This window comes from Engystomops pustulosus, chromosome 5, assembly GCF_040894005.1.
Source record: "Engystomops pustulosus chromosome 5, aEngPut4.maternal, whole genome shotgun sequence".
Taxonomy (NCBI): domain Eukaryota; kingdom Metazoa; phylum Chordata; class Amphibia; order Anura; family Leptodactylidae; genus Engystomops; species Engystomops pustulosus.
In genome coordinates, this window is record NC_092415.1 from 129,915,515 (window position 1) to 129,937,250 (window position 21,736).

Consider the following 21,736-nt stretch of genomic DNA (forward strand, 5'->3'; position numbering starts at 1 on the left):
TATATTGGGATGGTGGGTGAAGGGATCATCTTTAAGGTTATATAAGGAAGCGTAATAATCTTACAGTCTATTTGCTATATCTGAGGGGGTTGCAAGCTTTCCTTTGAGTTCAGCTGTAAGTAGGTGTGGGATTTTGGCCTTTAGGTGTCTGCTCTTGAAGCGATTGGCAAGAAGTTTTTGTGCTTTGTCTCCCTGAGAGTAATACTGGGCTCCAGTTTTCTGCAGCCTTTTATCATATGAGTGTATTAAAAGTAGTCGCAGTTTTTCTCTAGTGCTTGTTATTGCCTCTGTGGTTGTTATAGTTGGGTTTTGTTTATTTAGATCTTCTAGCTTATTTAGTTCTGACATAACTGCATCTATTTCTCTATTCCTCTGTTTTTTGTCTTGGATCCCTAATTTAATGAAGATACCCCTAATATACACTTTATGAGAATTCCATAATAATGTGGGATCTTCTACTGATGGGTGATTATATTTAAAATATTCTATAAGGTCTCTTTTGAATATTTCTCTGTATTTTGGCTGTTTCAAAATATAATCATTGCACCTCCAGATATAGATGGGGGATTGATCCTGGATGTCAGATATATCTAAGGTAATAGCCGCATGATCTGACCAGCTTATGCAGCCTATCATGGAGTCTGATAATCTCCCTATCAAGGATTTGCTAATTAGGAATAAGTCGATTGAACGAAATGTATAGTCTCTTTCTGAGCTATGCTGTGCTCTCCAGATGTCATATAGATCTGCTTTCCATAACTCTTGTGCCATACCAGGGGAGCGATGTGTAGCTTAAGAAGAGCAATCCATGTCAGGATCTGGAACTATATTAAAGTCCCCCCCCCCCATAATTATTTCCCCCTGAGAATGCTTTTGAAGTATCCTCATTATTTTGCGAATAGAATGAATTTGGCGCTTATTCGGAGCATATATCGACACCAATGTATATATATAATTATTTAGGGTACATATGAGAATGACATATCGTCCCATGGGGTCAATTATCACTTTACTTTCCTGGAAAGCTACTGATGCTTTAATAGCTATACATGCTCCTCTGCTTTTGATGAGGTAATGGGAATGATATATATTAGGGAAGTTAGGATGTTTGAATCTATATGCGTCTTCACCTTTTAGGTGGGTTTCCTGTAAGTATAGGATTTCACACTTTTGTTGTTGTACATCTCTCCAGACCTGTGACCTTTTATATGGGCTATTAAGCCCTTTGACACTCATAGATAAAAGTTTTATCCCCATTAATTATGTATAGTAGTGCTGTTCTGGGGGTTTCCTAGTTTATGCATGTAGTTATAGCTTTTCCCTTGGACTACTATTGGGGCCCCATTCTCCTGCCCTTTAAGATCTGATAGAACCTTAAACATAAACAGAACATGACTAAACCATTTGTAAGTCAAGCAGAATAGCAGCCAGTGCTGCTTGGTTGGGGGAAACAAAGAACGGTTGAAGTATATGATTACCAGTTCAGATGTTATAAATCATGGACTGCAGGAGTCCTCTCTCATCTAGCTCCTCTCAGCGTCGCTGGGTCTTGGATCACACTCTCTGCCAATCATCCTCCAGCCTGTTATGTGATGACTTGTTATTCGATGAATCTTCAGGAACAATTATTCTCCCCTTTTTTAGTAGCTGGATCCCTTCCTCTACCGATTTGATTATCAGGGTGTTACCATTCCGTGTAACTAGAAGTTTCATTGGGAATCCCCACTTGTAGGCTATCTGGTGTTCTCTAAGTTGCGTGGTAATTGGGATCAGTTGTCTTCTGAGCCTTAGAGTGGTGGCCGATAGATCTGTAAACATTGTGATGTCCTGAAAAGGTTGAGGGAGTTTTCCTCGGTGCGGGATGCTTCCATTAACTTCTCTTTAGTCCCGTAAAAGTGAATGCGGGCTAATAAGTCCCTAGGAACAGTCTCATCCAGATGTCTTGGACGTGGCGGTCTGTGTGCCCTATCAATGCATAGATCTTGTGCAGTGCAGTTGGGAAGCAGGGGTTTAATGATATTCTGTAAATACGAGACAAGGCTGCTTTGGGGTACAATTTCCAGGATTCCTCAGAATTTAACATTATTCCGCCTTGAGCGGTCTTCGGGGTCCACTAGTTTTGCCTGCATTTGTTTGATAGTGTCCCCTTGCTCATAGTGAGCATCTATGAGCTCATTGTGGGATTTGACTATATCTCCCATTTTCTCTTCAATGGGCGTAACTATCCCCTAGTGCTTGAGTCTCTGCCTTAATGGGCGCAAGGATTATGTTTATGTCGCACTAGAAAGACTGTCTCCAAACTGTGAGCATAGTCTTCATTGCGCTCTCCGTGAGGATTTTATCCGTAGCAGGGAGTAGCATAAACACATCTTGCAATGGTAGCTGGCGGGAACTTCTTCCGCATCTACCTGATCAGAGGAGAGCCGGGCTCTGTGATGCCAAAGTGGGCAGGGGCCACGTGGCTGAGTTGATGCGTCTCCTACCTTCATCACTGATTGTCAGCGTGTCTCAGTTCAGGTCTGGATCGGGTGCTGTGCCCGTCACCTCTCCAGTTGTTGCTGAGGCAGGAGACGCTGGAGCCGAGCTGGAACTCCGTCCGGAGCGTGATGACTCACTGCCTCCGTCTCTCTCCTTCAGTTGTTGTTTGAGGTCCGGGAGTTCTGTTTCGCAGGGATGTCGCGAAGTAAAAATCTGTGAGTTTCCTCGGGCGAGTATTATTTTTTTCTTCGTTTGGTCATCTCTCTTTTGCTTTAGGTACTGATTTTTGCTCAGCTTTGAGGGGTTTTACGCTGTGTAAAGTCGCTTTTGTGGAGCTCAGTGCAGGAGCGAGTCCTCTACACGTCCATGCGGCTAGGCAGTCAGGTCACACCCAAAATTGATGATTTTCATTTCCTCCACCAACAAAGAGTTAATAAAATCTCCCCAATTCGCTATAGATGCCCCAAAATGTAAGCACCTATTTAGAAATTAGGCCAATTTACACACAAAAATAAAGTGACAGCGTCTTTATTGAAAATATACAATACAGATATATACTAAAATACAAAATAAAACGGGGGAAGGGAAATGAATGCAGGTATCGGAATGAGGGTGAAGATGGAAATTCATCACAATGGGTAAATCAAATAACCATGGGCACATCAATGGGGGGGGGCAGAGAGATCACTAAATATCATAAAGTGCACAGTGCAAGTAATGGATCGCCACAATGTCTCAACAGGCCAGTCAAAGTGCTAGTGCATATCCCTATCACTTCATATCATAAAGTGCACAATGCAAATGATAAATTGCCACAGTGTCTCAACAGGCCAGTCAAAGTGCTAGTGCATATTAAGAGAAGGTGTAGGTCTATATATACATATTAAGCCAAAATACGTTCGAAAAGGCAGAGAGAGCATTGCTTACCCCTAGTGTTTGGTATGTCCCACGGACCGAATGATCCCCTTGGCCCCAAAATGTACTAGAAAAGTGCATCTCATGTGGCAAAAAAATAAGCCCCTATAGGTCCACAATAAAAAAATAAAAAATAAAAAATTATAGCCTGTACAATGTGACATAGCAAATCTAATCTGCATGGCGCCTCTTTCCCTTCTATGCCCGGCGGTGCGCCCATACACCAGGTTACCACCACATACCAGTGTACTCGGGAGAAATTGGTTATGACACTTTGTGGAGCCTTTTATCATTTTATCCATTATAAATGTTTAATTTTCCACCCAAAATGAATGTATTGTATTATATTGTCCCTTATAAAACACCTAAAGGGTTAACAAACTGCTTTTTTCATACGTTGAGGTGTATAGTTTCCATAATGGGGTCATTAACAATTCTAGCCATCATTTAGGCCTCTCACGGTCAATTAAAAGTTGAGCAGGTCCATCTAAATATTAGTTTTGGTGATTTCCCAAAAATTTTAAAAATGGCCCCAGATTCTGAACCTCATAACATTCTAGTAAAATATGTGGAATCTTAAAAAATCATGGCAACATAAAGCAGACATTTGCGAAATGTAAGTTAAGCATTTATTTGGGTGCTATGACTATCTGCATCAAAAGTAGAGAATTTAGAACTTTGAAAATAAAGAATTTATCAATTTTTGCCAAATATATTTATTTTATCATCCAAATTTTTAAACTAATTTGAAGTGTCTTGTATCGTTCCAAAGCTATAACCACTTATAGTGACACAGGGCAGATTTGAAAATTGGGACCGCGTCCTAAAAGCCAAAAGAGGCTGAGTCCTCTAGGGGTTAATTAACATTTTGAATTCCCGCACCGAATACCCCCCTCTGTGTGTCTCCTTGGCATTGTGAATGACTATCAATGGCTACTATGATAAAATCTTCTTCAGGTTAACCCTATACTATGGCTGGAAAGTGGTGGTGATGTCATGGAAGGACCAGGAACCCCCCCTCCCCTCTCTAAAAAGTTGGATACTTCTCATTAACAGTGCAATTCCCCACTACCGTTCCCTGTATGTTAACAGGGAGTACCCCAGAAGTTTGAGCTCATCTGGTCCAGATGGTGTGTGAACCCCCATACTGCTTTATAAATCCACCAGGTCTTTGTTTAGTATTGTAACGAAGGAGAATGTGTGTATTGTTATAAGTGTGTGAGTGTCTGATTGTCTAGTGTTAAGGTTATTTAATTTTTTAACAAGTGGACTGGCTACAATATCTAACTTTCCTTTTTGAAACTTGTACAATATACCACGTGTAATGTATGGGAAATGTAATACCCTGGCTTAATTTTTTTTATGACAATTGCTACTGTGGTATAATGTGGTGATGAACAAGTTATAGCCAGTAATCTTGTTACTCAAATTTGTTTATTGTACTTGTACAAAAATTTTAAAAACTTGAAAAAATAAAATCTTTTAAAGAAAAATAAATTTGGTATCACCGTGATAGTACAGAAACAAAGAATAAAGTAGACGTATCATTTGGAGCGCAAAGTGAAAGTCGTAAAAACTGAGCCCAAAAGAAATTGACGCAAATGTGGTTTTTTGCCAATTTTACCACATTTGGAATTTTTTCCAGCTTCACAGTACACAGCAGGGAATTAAAAAAATAATGTAACTGAGAAGTAAAATTTGTTATGCAGAAAATAAGCCCTCAAACAGCTCTGTAAACGAAAAGATGAAAAAGTTATAGAGTATAGAAGGTGGAGAGTGAAAAATAAATGAAAAAACCCTGCTTCTTTTAAGAACATGTACCACCAGTTTACTGGTAGTAGATTGTCCTAATTAGACTGCTCGTTCAGCCTGATCAGGGAACCGTTTTTAGCAAGTTTTCAGGCATCTTTATTTAATTTTTTTTTTTTAAGTTTATTAAAGATTTTAACAAGTCAATCACAAAACAAAACTTAAAACAATAGAAAGATAAGAAAGTGGTTTTCATTTAGGATATACAATGAAAAATGTTAAGCCACAGACTAACAAGGATACTACGGGGGCTGGCCGTATACAACTGGGAGCTGGCTGGCTATATACTGGGGGGGGGGGGCTGTGACCAATGCATTTCCCACCTTCGGTATATACTCGAGTCAATAGGTTTTCCCAGTTTTGGTGGTAAAATTAGGGGCCTCAGCTTATTCTCGGGTCGGCTTATACTCGAGTATATACAGTAGACTTAATAGAAGTATTTTACATACGTTGAGGGGTGTAGTTTCTGTAGTGGAGTTTTGGGGTTTTACTCTTATTTAGGTCTTTCAAAGTCACTTGAAAACCGAGTTGTCCCTCAAAATGTGAGTTTTGTTGATTTTCATGAAAATTTTAAAAATTGCACCTAAACCTTCTAAGCCTCATAACATAAAATATCATTCCAACATAACGCAGACATTGCGGAAATGTTAGTTGGTATTAATCTAGCTTTTTGGGTAATTTAACTTTCTGCCTGGAAAGCAGAACATTTTAAACTTTGAAAATAAAGAATTTTTCCAAACTTTTGCCAAAGTTTCATTTTCTTCAGAACGAAACGCAAAACTTATCACTTACATTTTAAAACTAACAGGAAGTACAATGTTTCATGAGAAAATATTTTCAAAATCACCTGGATATGTTAGTGTTCCACACATGTACCGCATATATAAAGCCGTGACCCCTAATTTTAACACAAAAAAAATGGAAAAACCTATTGACTGGGAAATGCATTGGTCACAGCCTCCCCAGTATATAGCCTGCCAAGCCCCGGTAGTATATAGCCTGCCAAGCCCCCTGTAGTATATAGCCTCCAAGCCCCCTGTAGTATATAGCCTACAGTCCCTGCCCCCAATATAATGCCTGTAGGAAAACAAAACAGTGTACTCACCTTCCGAGGCCCCCCTGTCAGGTCCTCTTCTATACAGCGATGCTCCGGCATCATGTCCCCGTGCAGCCGCTCGCTGACATCATAATGTGTGTTGATGCAGGCGCACATAGTAGAATGTCACAATGCCTGCGACAGACAACGCGGGGACATGAAGTCAATGGCGGAGCATCGCTGTATAGAAGAGGACCTGCTGGGGGGCGTCAGAAGGTGAGTACACTGTTTGTTTTTCTTGACGCGAGTATAAGCTGTGTTGGGGGTTTTCAGTACATTTTTTGTGCTGAAAAACTCTTACACTCGAGTATATACGGTAACTAATTATCATGTTGTCACATTCTAAAAATCGAGTCTGGTCATTACGCTGAAAACAAGCTTCGGTTAATATAGATGTCCGAAAAATTGCTTAAAACTCCCCCCCCCCCCCATCCCCTAGACTGAACAAACAGTAAACTGGTGCTAGTTGTCTTTTAACCCCTTAAGGCCGAAGCCAATTTTCACCTTCTTGACACGGCCCATTTCCATTCCCAGTTCCTTCTGACCCGTTTGTACTGACTATAAGGGATGTTTACAAGCCATTTTTTATAGTGCGAACTCGTGAAATCTAAGAAACTGTTAACGTCGACTTTTCTGAAAAAAAGTTTCGGTGTTTAAGCCAGATTGCTGCTGGTTCACAGAGACTAGGAGGTCCAGATATTCGATTTTGGTTGGAATATATTCATGGGAGCGTTTGAGAGGAGCCATCTAACAGAAAATCCACACTTCTCCCATAGACTCAAATATTTCAAAAGATATATAGATGATCTATTAATCATCTGGGAAGGCACCGAAACCCAGGCACTCCAATTTACAGAACATGTCAACACCAACCATTGGGGCATCAAACTCACAGCCAACATCTCCCCAACCAAAATCGAATATCTGGACCTCCTAGTCTCTGTGAACCAGCAGCAATCTGGCTTAATCACCAAAACTTTTTTTAAAAAGTCAACGTTAACAGTTTCTTAGATTTCACGAGTTCGCACTATAAAAAATGGCTTGTAAACATCCCTTATAGTCAGTACAAACGGGTCAGAAGGAACTGTACCGACACAGGCACTTTCAGAACCCAGTCTAAACTCCTCAGAGACCGCTCGCTTCACCCAGAAGGGCTACCCCACAAAGATTCTTAGAGATGCTTTCAACAAATCGCATGCCCTAACACAAAAAGAATGCTTAGCACCTTCCCGGCATACCGAATCAGCTTGTACAAATAGGAATGCAAATTTCATCACCAGATATACCACAGACCACAAGACTATTAGAGGTATCTTGACCAAACATTGGAACATCCTACAGAAGGACCCCCATATCACCAATACGCTCCCAGCAAGGCCTCAAATCACTTTTAGAAGGGCACCCACGCTAAAAACTCTTTTAGCCCCCACCAAACTTCGTAAAAAGCCCCCCAACAGAACAACAGTCAGCCTCTTCCCTGAATTAAAGGGGTCCTACAAATGTGGGGTGGCAAAGTGTAAAACCTGTGAGATCATCGTACATAGATCAACCACCTTTGCATCCAACACTACCAAAGAAACCTTCTCCATCAATTCATTCAACAACTGTAGTTCAGATTTCATTATCTATCTTCTCGAGTGCCCCTGCAATATGTGGGCAGAACATCACAAACACTCAGGGAGCGAATGAATACCCACCGCAGTAAGTGTAAGGCAGGTTTTCTCCTACATAGTGTTTCCAGGCACTGCCTCACTCAGCACAATAGGGACTTCTGTAGCCTCTCCTTGATCCCCATCGAACAAATCCCAAAGAACCACCCGAACAGACTGGACCAGCTCATCAAACAGGAAAACTACTGGATCTTCAAGTTGAATACCCCATCTCCCAACGGTCTCAACGAGTCCCTTGAACGAGTCTGAAAACTACCTACGCAAGGAACATCTAGAAACGGGATCCCCTTCTATCAATTTTTCATTGGACTTTAGATACTGGTCTACAACATGGACTTTTGACATTTATGCATTTATTGTCAGTATCACACGCTTACATGTGTAATTTTATTATAAATTATTTTATTATTATATTGTCATCACTTTTTATCCCTTCCTTTTCCCCCTCTTACTATTATTGTACTTCCCAGTATATCACTACCGCTTCCAATACCACCTATGTACTTTTATATGTTATTTATTTAATTCCCAAGTATTTTGATAGCTTGGTTACTATTACTATCGCTATTATTACCACCGTTTCCTCATGTAATTTATTAGCAACAGGATTGTACCCATGCAGTCATTACCATCATTATGATCTACATGTATTTTGACAGCGTGGCTGTTATTACCATCTCTATTATTACGCTAGTACTACATAGGTATCTAATCTATATGAATGCTCTCATTTACACACAATTGTTCCATTTCTTCCCTCCCTATTTTCTCCCCTCCCCGCATACTAACTGCCCTCATCCCTTCTGTCTCTTTCTCTTTTCTCACCCCCATCCCCTTTTCTCCCTCTGATCGCGATCCCGGTCTTTTGCGCATGCGCCGCCTCCGGAGCGTCCTTATCAACCCGCGCTGCCACTACACTCTGGCGTGCAGCGTGAGCAACACAACCTCCGGCCAGCTGTAAGTCCGGGTCCTCTTTGGACCCTCATCATCCAGATTTCTTTTTTCCTTGGTAACCACATCCCTTAACCCTCCGCTTACTTACCCTGCCTCCTCCATACAGGGCACTGATACTCTCACCAATCGCCAGTTACGCTGATCCCCCATTAATTACAAGGGACGTTGCCCCGTGCTCTGACTCTACCACCGTAGCAGGTACAATCACCTCTCTCCTGATATAGTCCCTCATTCCCCCCCCCCTCCTCCGCCGCTCTACCTTATTTCTCTATCTAAGGTTTCCACCTCTCCCACTCAGGTATCATCATTATTCCATCTCCCTGCTATCCCAACAACATACGCCTAGACCATATTTGCATCCAAGTAAGCCCCCAGATCCGTCCTCATTTTTCACATCTACCATACATGTTATATTTACATCATTTCAGCCATATATCGCATGACTCTTTTAAATGTATAGTTAGAGGATTATATATACACAAACACATAAGTTTTATATGTAATTTTTTACTCCACATATTTATGTCATTACCCCCCTCTCCACTTTTGTTTAATGTCTTTTTAGTGTATTATGTTAAAGGACCTGATGAAGAGGACGATACGTCCCTGAAACGCGTCGTCCGCTATTGAAAAAAATAATAAAATACTTTCTACTATTTAGAGTCCACCTCCCCATTCTAGCTAAAGGGGCAGCGCGCACACACTAACCTGTGCTTTTTTTTTACAAAATTGTCTCCCTTTCTACAGGGTACGCTGCAGCCCACCACACCTCTGTTTCTCCCTACACCCTCCTTTCTAAGATTATAGATCCCTCTACTTGCAATACAATCAGACAGTCTACCTTTAGGCGCCACGTGTCTCCCTCTTTTCCTATTAACAATATATGCAATCGGGTTGTCATTTTTACCTATTCAATCTTACAAAAAATGAGATAAAAAGTGATAAAAAAAAAACATATGTACTATACTGGTGCAAAGTACAACATGCCCCGCAAAAAACAAGCCATCAACCAGCTCTGTAGCCAAAAAAGTAAAAATGTTATGCCACTTGGAAGACGGCAATGCAAAAATGATAGATTTTTCCCCACATTACGGTTTTATTTGACAAATTTAGTAAAACGTAAGAAAATATATTCAAGTCTGGTATTCCCGTAACACAAAGAATAAAAAAAAAGTCAAAAATCCAGTACAGAATTGATGCTTTTCCACTCCTGCCCTCAAAAATGAGTTCCTAAATTTTCAACAATAGGTGACACCAACCCCAAAATGGCAACACTGGAAAAAGCATCTCATCCCGCAAAAATAATGCCGTCACATGGCCCCAATAACGGAAAAGCGAAAATTTTATAGCCTACAAAAGGAGGCAACGAGGAAACCAAAATAATGGCAGCTGCAGGGCGCTCCTTCCCTTCTGCGCCTTGCTGTGCGCCCATAAAACAAGTAACTGCTACATGTGTGGGGGGCGGGGGGGGGTCTCTGTACTTGGGAGAAATTGCAGAACAAATTGTATGGTGGGTTTTCTATTTTTATGTTTTGGAAATGTGTAAATTTTAGGGCTAAATGAACGTATAACCGGCACAATTTGACCATTCTAAATTTCATCTCCATTTTGATTCAATTACTATTAAGATCTCAAGCGGTTAACAATCTTCCTAAAACCTGTTTCTGATAGTTTGAGGGGTGCAGATTTGAAAATGGGTTGATTATATAGTGGGTTTTAATGCAAAATATGTAAAATTTCATTCAAAACTGTATTAATCCCCAAAATAGTAAAATTCTGAAAATACAGAAAATCGATAATCTATTTGTAAGCCACGTTACATCAAAAAAATTATCCAGACACTTCAAAAATTATGAAAATGTAAAGTAGACATATGGGAAATGTTATTCAGCAACTTATTTAGGTGGTAAATCTATCTACCTGAAAATGTAATGATTTCGAATTTGAAAAAAGTGAAATTTTTAAAAAAATTCATCATTTTTTGAAAGATAAACGCAAAACTTATCAGCCAAAATTTACCACTAAAATGAAGTACAACATGTGGGGAAAAAATCTCAGAATCGCTTTGATAAGTAACAGTGTTCAAAAGTTATAACCATATAAAGCGAGGCAAGTCAGAATCCAAAAATGGGACTGAGCCTTAGACCGGCGCCACACGTGGCGCTTTTGTCTGCGCTTGCAAATGCAGACAAAGTCGCGCCTACCGGGGCGGGCCTCGGCCCGATCGCATCAGCGTTTCTATGGAAACGCCTGCGATCGGGAACGAGCCGCCGGTGTTTTGCGTTAATTTAACGCGAAACACCGGTGGCTCGTTCCCAATCGCAGCCGTTTCCATGGAAACGCTGATGCGATCGGGCCGAGGCCCGCCCCGGTGGGCGCGACTTTGTCTGCGTTTGCAAGCGCAGACAAAGCGCCAGGTGTACTGCAGAACAACTGGTACTAATTCCAGAACACATGTATTTCAGAGAAAACGCATGTGCGTCAAAGCAAGGCTCTTCCCGTCTCAGTTTCTGATTATGCATCAAAAAACACATAAAAAAGGCCAAACGTCAACGTGACCTTATAGCACAAGATGATAATCCGAGCACCAGCCATTAGGAACGGACCCTTGGTAGTTCCAGCAGTTAGCGCAGTAACTGCCATTCAGAGACCCTACTACTAAAGACGTCTAGAAAGTTGGTCTCTTTTGCCCGCTTACGTCCCCGCCAGGGCCTGCTCCTGGTTGCTATGTCGTTATTGTTGAGTTCTCGCTCTCCCCTCCCTCCTTACCAGTACAGCCAATGTGGACGTGACGAGTTTGGTAGGCAGACGCCTTCCTTTCAGGCTTTCCGGCGATTTCTGTAGAAGTGGCAGTGTACTATTGGCGGGTCTGCCATTGACCAATCGCGGGAAAGCACGCTGCTGCAGTGTGGGCTACAGGTAAATAGTCCCAATTTGTTCGCATCCTCCTTGGGATTTCTGTAAGTGGAGCGATCCCTGTGAGGCAGCAGTGATTAGTTTACTTACTTACCGACTTGGATTTTGATTGCCTGTAGGTCACAGAAGTCTTTAGAGAGCGTATACTCGAAGCTGACATGGGTGCTAAGAGACTTTGGGGCAGATTTCTGTACTTTTTGCTGACAATGCTCGTTCTTGTATCTTGCGAGAGTGACACAGAAGGTAAGACCACTGATTGCTTGCGAAAGTCTTCTCTATAGCATCACGAACGGAATGAAGTATCTAGCATGTGAAGCAGCGAGAATCCTGTAATGTATTTAATGGCTTTTAGGAAATATGTTAAATGGAATGTGTCATGTTGCATACGTAACTTGGTATCCATGGAAAGGGGAATAACTTTGTGCCACTGCATTTAGTTACTACTACTTTTCTAAAGTTACTAAAGGTCAGGAGGATCCAGCACTGCCTGACCCTCCTGACCGCTGTAAGGTAGATCAGGTGATGCCCTGACATAGAGCTGCACCCGATCTCCCAGAGAGGAGCCTCCGTACTGATCTCTCCTTTCCCGGGTGATTGATGACATGCTTCCTACATCACCACAGGAAAAAATGTAATGAGGAGCGAGGGAGCACATTGTAAGGAGAAGGAGAAAGGGGCACAATATAAGAAGGAGCATTGGGGAACAGGGTATTATGGAGGATGGGACCAGAATGTAAAGAGAAAAGAGACCACGATGTGAGGGGAAGGGGGACAAAATGTGTAGGGTGTTATAAGTGTGGGAATAAGTAAAAGTTGTTAGTTACTGTATGAGAATTACATTTCACATTTTGACACTGCGACCCAGCACTTTACCAGTGTCTGGACTGTAGAGTAAAATGTTGAACCAAGTAACAAAAAAACAGACTTCTTGTATAGAAAAACTTGTTACATGCATTAGTAAATGCAATAACAATTACCACTAGAGAGGAAATATGACTTTAAGGGTACATACACACGCGGTATGCCCGCTGTGTGGACATACCGCCGTGTGCTGGAGAGGAGGCGAAGGTGACCCCCCCCCCCCCTCCATAGAAAACAACGGCCACACACTCGCCAAAAGATAGAGCAGGCTCTATCTTTTTGCGGTGTGCGGCTCGGATCGGTGCAACTGTATGGTTGGAACGCAACTGCGCGTGCAACTGTATGGTTGGAGCGCAGCTGCGCTTTAGTGCAACCAACAGGGATATTTTAATTGGTTTAAAATATATTTCCTTTTTTGGAAGCCTAAATCTGGGGTACGTCCTATAGTAAGAAGCCTCTTATAGTTTGAAAAATAAGGGTATATTGTTAACAGGATCACGACCGCCCGCCGTGTATTCACGGCGGCGGTCGGGTCCCGGTGCATGGAGAGGGCTCACGGGCTGAGCCCTTTCCATAGCCGGTAAGTCTTTGCTGCATATTTATAGCACCGATCGCGGGTGTTTTGTAGCTGATCGCCGCCTGCAAAGCTGCAGGTGGCTTCAAAAAGATTGGGGCGCATGGGCGCCGCCATCTTTCTGAGGATTGTCGCTCCCCGTGACGTCATTGAGAAGCGGCGATCCTTCGCCATGGTAGCCTCGGGTGTTCCGACTACCCGAGGCTACTTCGTTTTAACCCATTCATTACAATGTGCTATCAGCACATTGTAATAAATGAGGAGTATAATCCTGTATATATACTGTAGTATGGCAGTATATGGTAGGATCGATCAGACAAACTAGGGTTAAAGTACCCTAGGGAGTCTGAAAAATAGTAAAAGTAAAAAAAATTCTAATAAAAAAACCTAAAAATTCAAATCGCCCCCCTTTCTCAAGAACTGATATAAATCTAAATAAACAGTTAAAATCATAAACACATTAGGTATCGCCGCGTCCGAAAATGCCCAATCTATCAAAATATACTAACGTTTTTTCACTGCGTTTATCCCCGTAATGGAAAATCATGCCCAAAGTCAAAAATGGCACTTTTTTGCAATTTAAAAAAAAAATTAAAAATTCTATAAAAAGTGATCAAAAGTTCGTAAAGTCCTAAAAATAATATAATTGAAAGATCATCAAAAGTCGCAAAAAATGACACCACCCACAGCTCCATACACCAAAGTATGAAAAAGTTATTAGCGCAAGAAGACGGCAAAATCAAAAAAAAAAATTTGTACAGGAGGTTTTAATTTTTGTAAAAGTATGAAAACATTATAAAACCTATACAAATTTGGTATCTGCTTAATCATATTGACCCAAAGAATAAAGTAGATATGTCATTTGGGGCACACAGTGAAAGCTGTAAATTCCAAGCCCATAAGAAAACGGCGCAAATGCGTTTTTTTTCACTGCATTTGGAATTTTTTTCCTGCTTCCCAGTACACGGCAGGGAATATTCAAGTGCAATTTGTTACGCAGAAAACAAGCTGTCACACAGCTGTTTACGTGTAAAAATAAAAAGGTTATAGATTTATAAGGTTATAAATGAAAAAACAGGAAAGGGCCCGGTCCTGAACCGGTTATACAGTTATAGAAGCTAATCTTTAAAGCAAATCTGTAATTTCAGCACCCTCAATTGAGATAAGTACAGTAATCCAGATATTCAATTTGATACAATCTTCCTATTCTAATCCCCCCCCCCCCCCAAAAAAAGTAAAAACTGGCAGATATGGAAGTTAACCCCTTAGCGCTCCGCACCGTAGCTGTACTGCGCAGCTTTCGACGATTAGCGCTCAGCGCAGTACAGCTACGGTGCAGACACGATGCCGGTTCAGCACTGCACAGCAGCCGAACCGGCATCGTTAGCCGCGGGATTTCAGCGGTAATTTACCGCTGACATCCCCGGCTAACACCCGCGGTCGGAGTGGGCTCCGATCGCGGGTGTTTAACCCGTTAAATGCCGCGGTCAACGCGACCGCGGCATTTAACATGCCTTCTGGGGGTCTTTACCCCACGATCGCCCCCCCCCCGCACCGTTTTTGGGGGGGGGGGGGCGATCGCTGTTTTGGCACCTCTGGGGTCCGATCGGGACCCCAGAGAAGCCTGGAGGGTTTACCTTTAAGATGGCGTCTGTGACGTCATCTTAAAGGCAAAGTGTCAGCCTATGCATCTGCATAGGCTGGCACTGATAATACCCTGCAATACATTAGTATTGCAGAGTATTATCAAGAACAAGCAATCAGATGATTGCTTGTTCATATCCCATGGTGGATCATGTAAAAAAATTTAAAAAAAAAATGTTTTTCAATAAAAAATTACTTTATAAATCACTAAAAATGCCCATAAGCCCCAAAACATATAAAGAGACATATAACGCTCAAAAAAGTCTAAATCATAACACAAACCACACATATATAGTATCACCGCGTCCTTAACAATCCATAGAATAAAACTAAATAACTATTGAACCCATATGATGAACGCCGTAAAAAAAAACGTTAAAAACCAGCCAAAAATTAAGATTTTTACCTATTATATCCCACTAAAAATGCAATAAAAAGTGATCAACAAAACATATGTACTCCAGAATGATACTGTTGCAAAGAACAACATGTCCCGCAAAAAACAAGCCATCAACCAGCTCTGTAGCCAAAAACGTAAATGTTATGCCACTTGGAAGACGGCGATGCAAAAATGATAGATTTTTCCCCACATTAGGGTTTTATTTGGCAAATTTAGTAAAACATAAGAAAAAATATTCATGTCTGGTATCCCCGTAATCGTATCGACCCATAGAATAAAGATAACATGATTATTAGGCTATACGGTGAACACGAAAAAAAAAAAAGTAAAAAATCCAGTACAGAATTGATGCTTTTCTACTCATGACCTCAAAAAAAAGTTCCTAAATTTTCAACATTAGGTGATACCAACCCCAAAATGGTAACACTGGAAAAAGCATCTCATCCCGCAAAAAAATGCCGTCACATGACCCAAATAACGGAAAAGCGAAAATGTTATAGCCTTCAAAAGGGGGCAACGAGAAAACTAAAATCCTGGCAGCTGCAGGGTGCTCCTTCCCTTCTGCGCCTCGCTGTGCCCCCATAACACAAGTAATGTCCACATGTGGGGGGTCGCTGCACTCAGGAGAAATTGTAGAACAAATTTTATGGTGAGTTTTCTATTTTTATCTTTTGGAAATGTGTAAATTTTAGGGCTAAATGAACGTATAACCGACAAAATTTGACCATTCTAAATTTCACCGCCATTTTGATTCAATTACTATGAAGATCTCAAGGGGTTAACAGTCTTTGTAAATGCTGTTTCTGATAGTTTGAGGGGTGCAGATTTGAAAATGGGTTGGTTATATAGGGGGTTTTTGTTGCTAAATATCTAAAATTTGATTTCAAACAGTATTTATCCCCAAAATAGTCAATTCTGAAAATACGGAAAATCGCTATTCGATTTGTAGGCCACGTGACGTCAAAATAAATTATCCAAACATTTCAAAAATTATGAAAATGTAAAGTAGACAAATGGGAAATGTTATTCTGCAAGTTATTTAGGTGGTAAATCAATCTGCCTGAAAACGCGGTGATTTTGAATTTCGAAAATGGCAAATTTTTCAAAAAATTCATCATTTTTTTTATTTTTTTTGTAAATAAACGCAAAACTTATCAGCCAAAATTTACCACTAAAATGAAGTACAACATGTGGGGAAAAAACAATCTCAGAATCGCTTTGATAAGTAACAGTGTTCAAAAGTTATAACCATATAAAGAGACGCAGGTCAGAATCTAAAAAATGGGACTGAGCCTTAAGCTGTAAAATGGCTGCGTCCTTAAGGGGTTAATACATGCCTTCTCTGGCAGTATTTATACACTTATATGGATGCAGTATATATACTTGTATATGGCGGTGATGTGCTTCATTGTGCAGGTACATATACAGGTATGTGTACAGGTAACACATACATATAGTGCACAGATTGCCACTTTTTCGCCATTTTTCCATCCATGAATATTTGAATAACATATTGCTATTAATTAAAACGGCAGCACTTCACAAAATATTACATCTTGCATAGGTCTGCACACCAAAGTGTGAAAAAGTTTTTTTTTTTTGTACAAATGATTACAATTTTTTAACATTTACTAAAATCTATATTAATTACAGTGATCGTATCGACCCAAAGAATAAAGAAGTGCAGAATGAAAGCAGGGAAAACAGAGCCAATGCATGAAAGATTAAATTGCGCCACTAAAAAGTACAATTTGTGAAAGCTGATGCCCTTACTAGGCCGTATCAATATGTCTCTTTCTAAAGTACACTCCACTCACTAGAATGTCAGATATGTTCACTTGTCCTGTGTTCTACAATCAAATGAAAATTAACATGATTAAAAAAAAAAATACAATTTGTCCTTCAGATAACCTCACACATTCCTGCAAACATCATCAAATTAAAAAAAGTGATTGCTTTGGAATGAGGGGAGTTTAAAAAAAAAATGCAGAAACGAAAAAGTACTCAGTCCTTTAACCCCTTCCCGCTCTGCGGCGGATAAATCTGCTGCTGAGTGAAGTGACCTGGCGCTCAGTGGCGGATATATCCGCTCAGCTCTGGATCGGAGCCTAAACAGCATCGGGATACACTGGGTGCCAGCTGTAACATCCCTGGTCGGAGTGGGCTCCGATCGTGGGTGTTTAACTAAAAATGTCCATAAGCCCCATAACATATAAAGAGACATATAACTTAAACATAAGTCTAAATCATATCACCACGCCCATAACTACCCGTAGAATAAAAGCCAATCATTATTGAACCTGCACAATGGATGCGGTAAAAAAACTGCCAAAAATGATGATTTTTAACTATTGAGTCCCACAAAAAATGCAATAAAAAGTGATAAAAAACCATATGTACTCCAGAATTATGCTGTTGCAAAGTACAACATGTCCCTCAAAAATAAGCCATCAACCAGCTCCATAGCTACAAAAGTAAAAATGTTATGCCACTTGGAACTCGGCAATGCAAAAATTATAGACTTCTCCCCACATTAGAGTTTTATTTGGCAAATTTAGTAAAGCGTAAGAAAAAATATTTAAGTATGGTATCCCCGTAATTGTAATGAACCATAGAATAAAGATAATATGATTATTAGGCTATACAGTGAACACAAAAAAAAAAAAAGTAAAATCCAGTACAGAATTGATGCTTTTCTGCTCCTGCCCTCAAAAAAAAAAGTTCCTAAATGTCAACAATAAGGTATACCAATCCCAAGATGGCAACACTGGAAAAAGCATCTCATCCTGCAAAATAAATGCCGTCACATGGCCCCAATAACGAATAAAGCAAAAATTTTATAGCTCAGAATTGTTTAGATAAGTAACAGTGTTCAAAAGTTATAACCCTATAAAGCTATGCATGTCAGAATACAAAAAATTGGGCTGAGCCTTAACCCCTTAACGCCGAAGCCACTTTTCACCTTTTCAACTTTTATGAAGTTTGTTAACCCTTTAATTGTTTTACTGGGGTTATAACAAAATCGGATGCAATTTTGAAAGTAAAATTTTTTTGGCTAAATGAATGTTTTTAAAAAAATGTACAAATTACCACCACATATGGGGTATTGTTATACGTGGGAGGGATTGGGTATCAAATTTTGTGGAGCGTTTGGGTATTTTATCCACTGGTATTATTTATAGTGTTCCAATTTATGAACACTCACGATGTGCACCACCTAATGAATTTTATAAAGATCAGAAAGAAAACAGGGAACATGGGGGAAGAAGAGGGGATTGGAGAGAAAAGAAAAAGATGTGAGTGTAACTATAAAAATTTACTTTTATTAATTGCCTAAAATTTCTAAGTATATTCTCTTACTAGTATATAAAAAGTTCTAGTATGACAGTAATTTGAACTGCCTTACTTTTATCCAAGTCACTTGGGTGATATATACACACCCCGGGATAACACTCGGGTATGGGTGCCCTTATAGTTTATTATACCCTCCCGAGTTCTGTGATTCTCCCACGTAATTCTGTTGTGGGGATCAGGGACAGAAATTAAGAATTAATCAGTCCCAGCGCTACTTGGCAGCATGGTACACTGCTGTATTCATGTCTACTGTCACTGTCAGGGGAGCGATCGTAATGGACAGTGAGGTCTGTCGCTCCCTGGCTAGTGACACTGTGTCGCGCCAGCAGTAGACTTCAGTGACAGGATCGCGGCTCTGGAGGACATACGCCGTGTATCCTTCACTGCTGCAGAGCGAACACGATCGTCTCAGCTTGCGTGCGTCCACGCCGCTGAGACTGTCAGCTTGTTTGTACACTGGTAACTGATTTATGTCTCTGTGAGTATTGATTACTGATGTCCCTGATAGAATCTGTCCCTAATCTGTGACTAAGAATAAACTGATAGCGTACCGACACGTGTTTGACACGTAATGGCCCTTAGAAGAAGCCGGGGAGACCCGGCGAAACACGTGTCGGGCCTCATCAGTTTATCCTTAGTCACAGATTAGGGACAGATTCTATCAGCCACGGACCCCGAGCAAGGGTAAGCGCCGCGGGGGGGCTGATTCTTCTCAAATGCCCCTTGCACGCCGCGGTCAGCGCAACCGCGGCGTGTCAGGGGTTAACACCCGTGATCGGAGAAATCTCCGATCGCGGGTGTTAGAGGCAGTTGTCGGCTATAATATATAGCTGATACCCACAGCTTCTGGCGCCAGAAGCATGACGTAATAATACTGCATTTTGCGGGAACGCACCTCCCGCGATGCAGTACTATTACGTCAATTGACGGGAAGGGGTTAAGCTATAAACTGGCTGCGTCCTTAAGGGACGCAGGGGGTTCAACCATTTAACCATATTTTATGTTTTGATAGATGTTTTGGGACTTTGCTGTAGTTTCTATTGCTTCCGTGCTAATTGCAAGATCGGGTCTCAGACAGCCATAAACCCTAGGGAAAAGGTAGAAGCGGTTTATGAAACAAAAAAATTTTTTCAAAAATGTTACAACTGGCGCAGTCTTCTAACACCCACAATCGGACTTAACCCCTTACATGCCATGGTGAAGCATGATCACGTTGTGTAAGGGGCTTCTGCATCTTCCCACTGTGGATCTGACCCCTGTCAGCTTCCTGGGGGGGTTCTAATACTTCCTTTGATAGCCCCAGGCTCCAATATGTGCCCCAGGGCTGACAGGTTAGCTAGCCCCCTTATTTTATTTCTCTAAATGATAAAGTAGCTGGCTATGTATTAGACATTAGACGGCATTGACTTTTGTCAGTTCCCCCTGTTCTGTCTTTCCCAAATTTAGTTGAACTAAAATATGAATAGTATGTTATGGTGAGCAGCCAAAAATCCACAATGAAAATGAATGATTTTTTCACAAATATATAAGACCCCCCCCCCCCCTCCCAAAAAAAAAATTGTACAGTTTTCTCATCCAACAAAAATAAGACCTCATATACTTGTATACAAATCTGCTCTGAATGACTCTCCTTTTATTCAATGCCCAGCTGTCTGTCCGTATAGCAGTTTACATTCACATGTGGGGTATTGGCATGTTTGGAAGAAATTTGCTGTTAAAGGGGTATTCCGGGAATATGAACGTCTGACACAAAAACCCATGATGATATAAATAAATGAATATAACAATACTCAATGTCATTAGTCACAAAACGGAGCTTAAATACTTTGATTTTATGATTTACAAAATTTATGGCCTCTCTAAAGTAGGTGGAGTTATCACTAAGATGGCCGCCACTGGAAACTACAAGTCCCAAGATCCTTTAGTTCTCAGTAACTCCTCCTACCTTTTATGCTCTGCTCCCAGTGATGATCTAACAGGTTTTCTTGCTCTGTTACTATAGTAATGATGTGTAACTGCCATCACCAAAACACTGGCCATACCGGATGCAGTGCAACCAACTGACTACAGCCAAACGTGGTGGTGATCACATGACCTGCCCAGGCAGGTACAGGACATGTGATGTGGACATGTGACCAGCAGCCATCTTCTGTCCTGTAACGGACCACGCGGAGGAATTTAACGGACTGATTAAAGGGCCGGTAGCATTTTAATTCTTCATTACAGTCTATGTCGCCAGCATTTTCTGCTAAGGGGAGCAAAATTTTAAATAACAACTAATTACACATTATCTTACATTTTGAGTGCCCACTTATATATGAATTATGCTGATTCCTGGAATACCTCTTTAAACTTTGCAGTACATTTAAAGGAAACCTACCATTTCAAATGGTAGGTGTAAGCTGTAAACACCGAGCACCAGCTCAGGGTGAGCTGGTGCCTGTGCTTAGTTTCGTTAGTGTTAAAACCGCGGTATCGCGGTTTTAACACTTTTTAAACTTTAAATTACCAAAAAAGAAAGTATGACAAATAAGCGTAGGCCAGCTCGCCATCGGGCAAAGTCAATGACACAAAATATTTGAGAAGGCCAAGAAAGATGATGCGTGGCTATCGCAAAATATCAATTTTATTTCAATACAACATTAAAAAGATGAATAAAACAGTGTAAAGACAAACATATTTAACAATTGGTGAAATGTATAGACCACACAGAGGAATAAAAAACATGTAGGTCACCAGGTAACGCCCTTATGGGCTTCCGGCAGGTTATATGGTCAAATAAGGTGCAAACAATGTAAACAACAAATATGCAGCTAAATGCTGCTGTACAAAAATGCAAAGTGAGCAAACCAGAGACCAATACCCTTGGGGTCTTACGTGTGGGGTCCTACTTATTGGTATGGTATTGGTCTCTGGTTTGCTCACTTTGCATTTTTGTACAGCAGCATTTAGCTGCATATTTGTTGTTTACATTGTTTGCACCTTATTTGACCATATAACCTGCCGGAAGCCCATAAGGGCGTTACCTGGTGACCTACATGTTTTTTATTCCTCTGTGTGGTCTA

General features: G+C 40.8%; 2 protein-coding genes across 5 annotated transcripts in view; one reads left to right on the forward strand and one right to left on the reverse strand.

The window, feature by feature from the left end:
- The window catches only part of CTNND2 (catenin delta 2), a 526,223-nt gene extending 514,413 nt beyond the window's left edge, over window positions 1–11,810 (reverse strand). Inside the window, exon 1 of the mRNA XM_072153023.1 lies at window positions 11,692–11,810. The gene's annotated coding sequence lies outside the window, so the exon portion shown is untranslated. The remainder of the gene's footprint in view (window positions 1–11,691) is intronic.
- PDIA4 (protein disulfide isomerase family A member 4) overlaps window positions 11,538–21,736 on the forward strand; it is a 69,212-nt gene continuing 59,013 nt past the window's right edge. Inside the window, exons 1-2 of one of the 4 annotated variants that reach the window (XM_072153039.1) lie at window positions 11,538–11,882; window positions 11,958–12,081. In XM_072153039.1, coding sequence (XP_072009140.1) covers window positions 11,997–12,081 — 85 coding nt within the window. In that variant the 5' untranslated portion in view covers window positions 11,538–11,882; window positions 11,958–11,996. Of the gene's footprint in view, window positions 12,082–21,736 lie in introns of all 4 variants that reach the window. The other 3 variants (XM_072153037.1, XM_072153040.1, XM_072153036.1) reach the window with 3 other exon arrangements.